General features: G+C 41.5%; 1 protein-coding gene and 1 long non-coding RNA gene across 2 annotated transcripts; one reads left to right on the forward strand and one right to left on the reverse strand.

Annotated features, from left to right (window-relative positions):
* Positions 1-2,719: 2,719 nt before the first annotated feature.
* On the reverse strand, positions 2,720-5,293 carry LOC117812800. Its single transcript, XR_004631270.1, has 3 exons — positions 5,009-5,293; positions 3,491-3,784; positions 2,720-2,897 (listed from the first exon to the last, which is right to left on the reverse strand). It is a non-coding gene; the product is annotated as an uncharacterized LOC117812800 (long non-coding RNA).
* Positions 5,294-5,817: 524 nt separating this feature from the next.
* LOC117812737 (cilia- and flagella-associated protein 45-like) lies at positions 5,818-7,893 on the forward strand. Its single transcript, XM_034683648.1, has one exon. It carries the CDS (start codon positions 5,818-5,820, stop codon positions 7,891-7,893), a length of 2,076 nt encoding a protein of 691 aa, XP_034539539.1.
* The last annotated feature ends 2,659 nt before the right edge of the window (positions 7,894-10,552 follow it).

Genomic DNA, 10,552 nt, shown 5'->3' on the forward strand with positions numbered 1-10,552 from the left:
ATGCTGTGACATGACCAGTATTTCCAGTGAACATGACCACATCTGGAGAAGTTTAGATGTAGTCATGTTCACCCAGAAATACTGGCAGTGCCTCTGGAGCAGAAATCTGAGCAGCAAGCCTTCCACGAACACCATTCCCTGACAGCGCCCTCTCTTCAATGTCAGCATTGTCTGCGTCATCCTCGCTGTCATCAGGGACCGGGACTTCCTCCTCCTCCTCCTCCTCCTCCTCCTCATCCAGATCCAGGATATCACCTGCTGCCACACAAATACTGTGGAGAATACAGCAGGCAGCAACAACCTTTGGGACAAACAAAGGTCGGATCTCTCGGGCCCTCAAGAAGATGGAGCGCCAGCGTGTCTTCAGGATGCCAAAGGTGCGCTCTATAATGCTCCTCGCTCTGGCATGATGCCTGTTGTACCGAGCTTCAACTTGGCCTGTAAGTCAAAATTCAAGGAGAAAATATGTTGAGTTTTAAAGTCTTTGAACTAGAAATTTGCTCTCGCTCTCTCTCTCTCTCTCTCTCTCTCTCTCTAGGAGGTAATAAACAGGATTAGTGCTTATCTTTACAGTGCTGTGTGTGTGTGCGTGTGTGTGTGTGAGATAGAGAGAGAGAGCTTACTTGCTATAGGCTGGCAGAATGGAGTCATAGCAACAGTATGGTGCAGGGATGGATATCCTCCATCACCAAGGAGAAAGTACCCAACTGCAGGATACAGGGCCTGGCGGTACATGGGTTATCTGCGCAGAACAAGTGCATCGTGCACTGAGCCTGGATTGCCAATGTACACATCCACAAATGCGCCCTTTGCATTGCAGATGCCGTGCATCAGAATTGAAGGAAACAGTTTTCTGTTGTAATAATATTTTCTCTGTGGCTCTGCAGGAGGAACAATTCGGATGCGACACCCGTCGATGGCACCAGCCGCATGTCGGAATGCCTCATGGTCAGCAAGGCAGACAAAGCCGGCCCCCACCTCCTCCATCTCCTCTGGCTTGGGGAAATGAATTACTCGATGGAGTATTGTCATCATTGCCTCCACCAGGTTGTGAACAATCCTGCAGACTGTGGCCAAGGGCATAGAAAAGATGTCAGCAGTAACTCTGTAAGAGGCTCCACAGGCAAGCCAGTAGAGAGTAACCAACACCTCTATGTCACGTCTGCAGCCGTGAGTTTTTTCACCCGGCAACATCTGCATCAGCAGCTTGAAGCTGTCCCTGGACAGCCTGAAGGCTGGTTTCAGAGAAGAAACTGGCAAGGATGGGCACATGGGCATTGACCATTGCATATCTTTGCAAGGGACTTTGGTCCTGTTTATGAAAACAAAAGAAAAATATTTTTAGATGTATTTATTTATTTATTAGAATTGATTTTAATAGTTATTATGCATTTTGAATTTTTTAATCCTTCCAAAATTTAATTCCCCTTTAACACCTGACTTGTTAAGTAAGGTGTGAGAAAGTTTGTATTTCTGTTAATTCTTGGTAAGTGGTAAGAGCACAGGTTATAAGTCAAAAGAGATACAGTGGCCTACATGATTACTGTTGAGACAGTAAAAATCAAAAAGAAAAACAGAATAATTAACAAACAGTTTTTTACTGACTGTAAAACGCTCAAATTTTAAGGAATTGTCCCCAAGCCCATGTAGTAATGTTGCTTTATATAATTGTGTGAACCTCTACCATCCCTTCATGTTAACTGAGGATGCCCCTTACACACCCAGAGATGTCACTATACGTCTGTCTTCTTTGTTTATTTCTTTATTTATCTTTTTTTGATTAATTTTATTATGATACATACAGTATGTCAAAAGGGGTGGCAAGTTATCACATTCAATTATGATTTAATTCAATTCTGATTTAAAGTGTCTACACTTTTTTGGAATCAGGGTTGCACATGATGTCCTTTTTGTTTTGAAGTCTGTTTTATTTAATCACTAATGATATTTGTGACACAAATTAAGTATGGGTTCTTATTGCATCAATGTATTGATGTTTTATAAACCTAATTTTCATTGGCCTGTCACAGTATAAACCTCCAGGTGTTTGAGAACCATGAAAACAAAGGGCAGGTATGTATATGGAATGTAAGTTATCAGTTACTAAACTATATACTATAAGAAACTATATGAAGTGTCAAACCAGTACTCGCCACTTCATTTTGTAGATCTAATACAGCAGCCCTGAGATAAATATGAACCTCTAGGCATTTATATAGTGAGGTGTTTATCCATACTGAGCCTATATAAATGAAAGACCACCTGTGTTTAACCAGTAGTCTATACAATACAAACCCGTTGTAGCTTTTATCTAGATGTACTGAGGAAACTGTCAAGTGTAAATACCAATGAGTGGACAGGTTCACAAAAACCGAAAGGGTTAAACCAACGTACAAGGGTAGAGAGATATGCTAATAAAGCATGTCTTCTCGTCAATCTCCTCTGCCTCCTGCTTCGTCTGAACTGGATTTGCCTTCTCAGCTGGGCAGCCTCCTCTTCAGCTTCTTTGTAGAGCAAACCTACAGCAACGGCCACCATGACCCTATCCATTTTTAGTTTGGTTTTTGAGCGCTTTCGAAATGTGAAGTTTCGTGGGTTTCACTCGTTTATTTGGCTATTGATATCAACAACGTTTTCCTGCCACTGGCTTTTATATGTAAGGTTGGGATAAATATATCTACATATTAATATTTTTAAAGTTAAGAAACGGAGGCAGGGATTTGTTTTACATCATATTTTATCTGTTGAAATCTTTAGTGGACTGGTGAGCTCCTCAGTCTCAGGGTCAGCAGACCTCACATCTTTCATTACAATGGTCTTTATAGTAGAGAGAGAATCTTCAATCTTGTCCTGCCTCATAAAGATGGACCTCACATATGGTGGTATGCAGGAATCATCTAAAACATAAGAATACACAATTAATTGGTACAAGTCATTCTTTTATAGTCTTATTGTCTTTGGCAACTTGGGCTGGTGGTAAAGACAAAAATTAAATAGATATTTTGCACAATATTTACAAAGTGATTTTTGATAAATAATCATCAGTTATGTGGATGTAAATGAGTAAGTGGAAGAAGTTCAGAAAATGCAGCCTTTAAAACCAGGAGAAGATTTTAGGATTTTAGATTATTGCAATAGTCAGAATCTAGGAGGATATCTAGTAGCACGATATTGATACATTACCAAGGCTTTCTAGCAAAATCACACATGGAAAGTTTCTGTTCATTTGTTTTTATATTTAAAAGTAAGAAAAAAAAGTTGTTGTATTACAGTAGAACCTCAGAACTCTTTGGAACCCTGAAATGTTCACAACTCTGAAAATACACCAGATTTACTAAATTGAATACTTATTTCAGTTTCACAGTTGTCATTTTGTATAATACTTTTTGAGTGAATTATGCATACTTCCGGTTTCATACCCTGTTCGAAAGACCAAAATTTCATATCCCACTTTGACACTTGCATGGTCATGATGAAGATGCCAACTTACTTTGATCGCTTGGAGTTGTTTTTTTTAGTGCTGATGGGGGAAGGACCTACATTTGCAGTACTGGTGAAGGAGGGACCCGCATATGTGCAAAATAAACAAGTTACGAGTTGTGTACATGTAGTTTTGGCACCATATGCAAGTTGCTTATTAACTAAAATCATGTAGATTACAGTACATTTTGTTTTAAAACATCTGTCTCTCCTCTCGCTCATCCGCTCGATGGTGAGGGTGAGCTGCAGGTCAAAGGTGGCGGCAGCGTCAAGTCCACCTCAGCATCTTTGATTGCAGACAACTCTGTAAACAACAAAATGAGAACACAATGAACAAAACTCTTCTATTACACTTTATACAATGCTGGCCTTGAAGCCATATGTTGGGTAGTGAGTTAGCCAGTAGCAAAACGTAGCATGCTAGCGCCAGCTATTGTTATTGATAGCACCATGCTAGCAAGTTAGCTTACGAGCTGTTGGTGAGCTAACTTTACCCAAACATAACTACAGGGTTTAACCAGTCCCTCCATGAAGTTGCAATTTCGCGATCGCAACTATCAACGCAAATTCAACCATCAGCGCGATTTTTTGGCGGCCATGCAATTTTATAAAATCACCGCAACTTTCCCGCAAATTAGACCAATCACCTTAACCTCAGCCCCTGCACGTCATCGGTTTGGTCATCAATTTCACTTCCTTGGAACATAAACGTAAGTCCTCACTTGATCGGCACTTTTCAACAACAAAACACGCACAGAGAACGGGTGAAGAGAGACGACAGCAGGCAGGACAAGTGACCATGACAACGTTGTTATTTATAGATACTAGAGTTATTATCTGAGGGGCTCAGTGTTCGCTTGGTCTCCACCTGCAGCAGGTGTGCTTTATGAACCAGCTCTCCCCGCCTGCATCTGTCTCATCTTCATTGAGGATTTTTACCCCCGGTGTATGTTAGTGACAAAGACACAACCGGGGCACGTCTGTTTAATATTTGATGTTTGACGTTGTTGCCGCCATTACTGTTAATAAGCTCTGCGTCTACAGCTTGATTTAATCCAGTGTGGTGATACATCAGACACATTTACTAAGTTTTGATCAACTCCTTGTTGAAAGATGCATTTTAGAGTGCTGTGAACTGACAGACTGTCAAGTGCCTCTGTCGCTGCGAGGTGCATTCAGGGACCGTCATAAATGTGCAATACAGTCGTTCCATGGCATTTTTCTGTGAATCAAGAGAATCAAAATACAGTCATAGTGGCCACATGAAGAATGTTTTCTAAAAACAACTGTAATTTAGCTTATTTACTCGCCCCTGAGATGTTATTGGGTGGAAAAAAGCACAAAAACAAAATCGCAACTTTCACCTCAATTTTTTCAAAAAGCTGTCCCAAAATCAGGCTTTTTGGGCCGCAACACTCACAAAAAAATTCTGCAAAATCCTGGAGGGACTGTTTTACATAACATTGATCATGTACAGTGAGTAGCACATATCATTTCTGTAAACAAGACAAACAACAACACAACTTACCATTATCGGTAGAGCTCTGGATGTTGAGCGACTCATCCACCATCGACTCCATGATCGCTATGGAGTTATAGGCCCTGGTGAGTCGGCATGAAGGTCTGTACCCTAGCCCGCATTGTTTGGTTTGTGTTTTTGGCCACGGTAACCCCGCCCCCCGCCCTTGACGTAAGCGGTTCGCGGTTCTGGTCCAGCAAAGAGTTGGAGCCGCTCTGGAACCAGTTTTCCCGGCTGGGAGCTGGTTCGCTGGCAGTCGAAACATGAAAAACCGGTTCTCAATCGGGCACCGGCTCCGTAGGAATTTTAATACTTTATGCTCAACTGCTGGGATCAAGACCCACATTGATTAACAGCCCTACTAAATCCCTATATAAATATGTTTTCAGCTAAAAAAAAGTGGTGTGGAGTTAAGTTACACTGTAATATCTAGATAGACACCTGAATATTTGGAGGAGCTGACCTGACAGATGTTTTTGTTGTGAATATGGACTGGAGTGTGATCACGCACAGAGTGAGGACCCTACTTAGTTTACTTAATCAAATATTAAATACTCAAACTTGAATTTATTCTTATGCAAAATTAAATTATATCAACTGCATTTTTTAAAAAACTCAATCCCAAAGACAATGGAATGTGATGATGTCATAATGGTGGAATAATGCAAAGCTGCAGATCAAAGGACTGAGGTGAATATGATGTCACTGTGCACTTACAGTGAATGAGGGAAGAGTGAAGATACAGCTAGATCACACACAAGCCTTGTTGACTTGATCATTCATTTTTATTTGTCTTGTAGCACAAATACTCTACAACAATGAGCCTGGCATTTTCAAAGAACACCGTTGGTGCCAGACCGTACCGTACATTGGCCCTCACCTCTCAGGTTGACGAAGCCCTGTTTGCGAGCAAAACACCACTCCACAGACTTCAGCCCAAACACAACCTCAACAGAGGGGTGGCCAAAATGTTAAGCAAAGGCTTGATAGTGGATCCTTCTGGAGAATCTGTCACAGTGCCATCATCTGACTGGCAGCCGATGTCTCAGCCGCTTGCCAAGGAAAAGAAGGGGGCTGATCAGAGGAAGAATACAGAGAAAGATGAGAGAGAAGACATGAAGCGTTACATGATTAACTTGGACCTGTTGAAAGAGCAGAAAAAGCCCCCGAGTGAGAAGGAGCAGAGGGCCCAGGCCCGTAAAAAGGAAATGTTGGATCGGGCCAATGCTCTAAGAATGGATCAAGAAGAAGAGGTGAGGGAAGTGAAGAGTTTCAGTATTGACGCAAAGTGCCAAGCCATGCGTGAAGTCCAGATCCAGGAGAAGAAACGGATCAAGGCAGAGTTGGTAGAGGATAAGATGCTTCTAGACCTCGCTCTGGAAGAGAAGCGCTGTAAAGCAATTGAGGATAGCAAGCAGAAGGATAAGCTGCAGAAAGAAAAACACAGGAGAGTACTGGAGGAAAATTATGAAATAGGTCTTAAACATGATGAGGACAAGCGTGCTCTCAACGAGGAGAAAAAGCAGAAGAGACAGAAGATCCTTGAGAATGAAGAGAAGTTGAGACTAAAGGATCTGAAGGCCCTGGAGATGAAGAGGGAGGCACACCAACGCCTCCGAGAGGACAATGTGTGCCTCAATGCTATTAAAATGCAGGCCAAGGAGCGAATGATAGAGGAGGAGAAGCTCGCTGGCATTAAGAATAAAGAATACAGAGAGGAAAAAATGAAGCAGGAGGAGGACCGTGAAGAAGAGCGCAGCCGCTCCAAGAAGGAGAGGGAGTTGGCAAAAGATAGAATGTTTGCTCAGCAGGACAAAGCCAGACAGGACAAAGCAGAGCAAGACAAGATCTATGCTCGGAGACTACAAGAAATAACAGAGCGAAAATGGAGGAGAAAAGCGCTCCAGCAGGCTGTAAAGGAAGCTCACAAGAAAATCCTGCTGAATGAGGCTCACGTAGAGGGAGCTCAAGCGAACATCGAGCATAAAAATATTGAGTTGATCTACCAGAAATCAGAGTTTGAACGGTTGTTAAAGGTGTATCAGGAGGACCGTGATAAAGAAAAGGTGGAAAAGGAGAAGAAGCATGAGAAGGTGCACCAACATAGAGAGGAACTGCTGCACCAGATAAAGGAAAATGAGCTCTCAGCAAAAATGAAGCGCAAAGCGAACATGCAGGAGGCTCAGCAGTTAATTTTAGAAGCTAATCTGAAACATGAGCACCTCGCTAAGGCCAAAGAAGAGAAACTGAAGGAGTTAAGGGCAACTGGACTCCCTGAAATATACTGCAGTGGTGTGGAAAGGAAAGTTTACCGTAAACAGCTACAATTTGAGAACAAAGTCAATGATAGGAAGCAAATAAATGAGGGAAAGCTCCTTGATACTATGGGACAGATGATGCAGGATGGAAAAAGTAGAAGACAGGAGAGGCAGCAAGAAGATGACATCAACAATATTCAGCTGCCTTGCCTAGATGACAAGGAACAACACCAGCCAAGGCAAACTGAGGCAGAAGAACTGCTGAAAAAAGAGGAGAGACTGCTTGAAAAGACAGACGGAAACATTTTCCAAGGTCTTAAAAGACCTAAACTGAAGCCAAATCGTCTGGCAGTAACAAAAGCTGAGCCAGATTTCCACCTCCCACCAATTTCCAGTGCAGTAAAAAACACTAAAAACACAAAGGATGCTAGAGGAGAGGCAAGTGCCAATTTTTTTACAGAGAGCTCCAAACAGAGTCACAACAAGGCGAGCCGAGGATATCAGCAGACCAAGATAAAGGATCTGCCACAGACCCGCCTCTCATCGGCACCCACCATCTCACAGGAACTGTGTTTCCCTGTGCAGCGACGTAACAACATCCTCCCGCCCATCAGAAAAGGTTTCAAGGGGAGGTAGAGAAAGTAATGTTTTTTTACCTCGACCTCCAATCTTTCTTTCCAACAGCCCCCTTCACTCCTTCCTCCTTCTCTCATTAACCTTCACTTCAATCCCTCCTTTACTTCTATCATTTCCCTTTCCCTCTGTTTCCCCTTCTAGGTTTACTCCGGGTACTCCGGTTTTCCCTAACAGTCCATTATTCCAAAATGCAAATTAAAAAAATTATAAATATTGACTCCACTTGAAATTGTCTACTTGTGATTTTACCCTGATATTTTACAGTGTACTCTGTATTAAGCAAGGTGAAATAACCAAGAAAGAATCCCGACACTCTCTTTTAACAGTTGAAATGCCTTTAATCCCATAGCATGGTCACATTGACCTTAAAAAACACACTAGAAATTAGAACCTCCATTAGATGGTGCCTTTTAGACCTTTGAGACATAAACCAAAAGTTACAAAATTCAAATGAAAAAGTACATTTAAAAACTAAACGGCATTAACAGAAATGCTGATCAATTTTCCAAATATGGGCGCTTTATTTGGCTCATAAATGAAATAAAATGTCAATACACCAATTTTAATTTTCATCTTCAAGAATGTGTATCAGGTCTGTCTTTAAACCAGGTTACAGTTTATTATTGTTTCTGTCAGTATGGAAAGAAAACAGCATAAGTCTGCTGTGATTATTAACAGTTCTCTGGTTTCTGCCAGACTTTTATTAAACAATATTTTTCTTACCATACAAATCAAATATATTAAATATATAAAACATTAACACATGCATTTAAAGAAAAAATACAGTCTTTACACCATTTATAACGGCAGCATATATCACTAACGGTCATACTAGCAAATCCTTAACATTGTTTACAACGGCAGCAACGGACACATATTACTAACAGACATACAACTCACTCGTTTTAATTACATTTTACACGCAATTTTAAGAACAGGTGAGTGGCTGTGTTACAGGGCCAGGAATGACACAAAGCTCACTCTGGTGCAACACATTTAATAGAATGAAAAATCTGTCAGAAACAGAAGACCATGGTTAAGATCAGGAGCGCTCTCTCCTACATGTCACTTGAGCTTACAAATCACATAGTTCAGTCTTACCCCGAAAATCCACAGGATGCGCCGCGTTCCGTCAGCTACATGACTTTGCTCCGTCCGAGGGCTTGTGTCCTGCTCCACAGGATGTGTGGTGGGAGCGTAGCGCCAGCTCAGAGCAGGCAGGATCAGCTGGGTCCAGCATAGAGAGAATACATACAAACAACAGGTTACAGAGCCTTTCTGTGGTTGAATTTCTGCTCATTTGGACAGTATTCCATTACTTTTGCGCTTTAATCATCACTGAGTACCTGAGGTGGGAGAAAGTCATTGTTTTGTGGGTCTAAAGTAAGTCCCAAGTCTTTAATCCAAGTCCAAGTGAAGTCTCAAGTAGAGACAAGACTAGTTGAGTCAAGTCCAAAGTCCTAGGAATGGCGCGCTTCATTCGTGCGAACAACGCGCATCATTCGCGCAAATAACGCGCAGCATTCGCGCGTACAGCGCAAATTCATTTGCGCTTATGAAGCAAATTAATTCGCACGAACGATTCGCGAGAGTTGAAATATCTGAACTCAAGCGAATGAATCGCGGCGCGATAGCCAATCAGCGTGCAGATCACCCGGTGATGTGTTGTGTGACGTATGGACCAGCGGAGATTCCAACGGGGATTCCCTCATCTGGAATATATGGAACACTTTGATTCTATCACCGTGCAGCTACCCCAAACTCTGTGACTCTACCTGTTCTTATGGGATGAGGAATGAACAGGAGCTCACTGTGAGGACAGAGAGGGAGGAGGATTATGTGGTGAGTTGTGAAAAACTTTGTCTGTCAGCTATCGGTTGTAGTAGTAGGAAGTTATCTCTGCCCACTTTAGTACACACTAAAAACAGTTGGGCTAAAAATAACCCAATTTGGGCTGTTTTATAACACAACCGCTGGGTCATTATAGCACCAGCCCAGCAGTAGTTAATTTGACCCAACAAGATGGGTTGCTCAATTTACCCCATCTGTTGGGTTAAAAATTCTACCCAAATGCTGGGTCAAATTAACTGCAAAGCTGGGTAAAATCAACCACACATATTTGTTATATGCCCTACCCAAATGCTGGGTCAAATTAACTGCAAAGCTGGGTAAAATCAACCACACATATTTGTTATATACCCTACCCAAATGCTGGGTCAAATTAACTGCAAAGCTGGGTAAAATCAACCACACATATTTGTTATATGCCCTACCCAAATGCTGGGTCAAATTAACTGCAAAGCTGGGTAAAATCAACCACACATATTTGTTATATACCCTACCCAAATGCTGGGTCAAATTAACTGCAAAGCTGGGTAAAATCAACCACACATATTTGTTATATGCCCTACCCAAATGCTGGGTCAAATTAACTGCAAAGCTGGGTAAAATCAACCACACATATTTGTTATATACCCTACCCAAATGCTGGGTCAAATTAACCAATATGCCAAATTAATTCTAATACATTATAGTACAATCTATAAGAAAATAAATTGATATAAATTATCCATATTTTTAAACTTAAAACCTTTAACAAATTACAAGCTAGATTTGTTTATGCAAAGCATATACTATGCAATAAACACTTAAACAATAC

This window comes from Notolabrus celidotus, chromosome 5 (genome assembly GCF_009762535.1).
Source record: "Notolabrus celidotus isolate fNotCel1 chromosome 5, fNotCel1.pri, whole genome shotgun sequence".
Lineage (NCBI taxonomy): Eukaryota > Metazoa > Chordata > Actinopteri > Labriformes > Labridae > Notolabrus > Notolabrus celidotus.

Excerpts from the sequence above, each read along its gene's own strand:
- LOC117812737 (XM_034683648.1), top strand. The coding sequence starts at position 5,818 with ATGAGCCTGGCATTTTCAAAGAACACCGTTGGTGCCAGACCGTACCGT.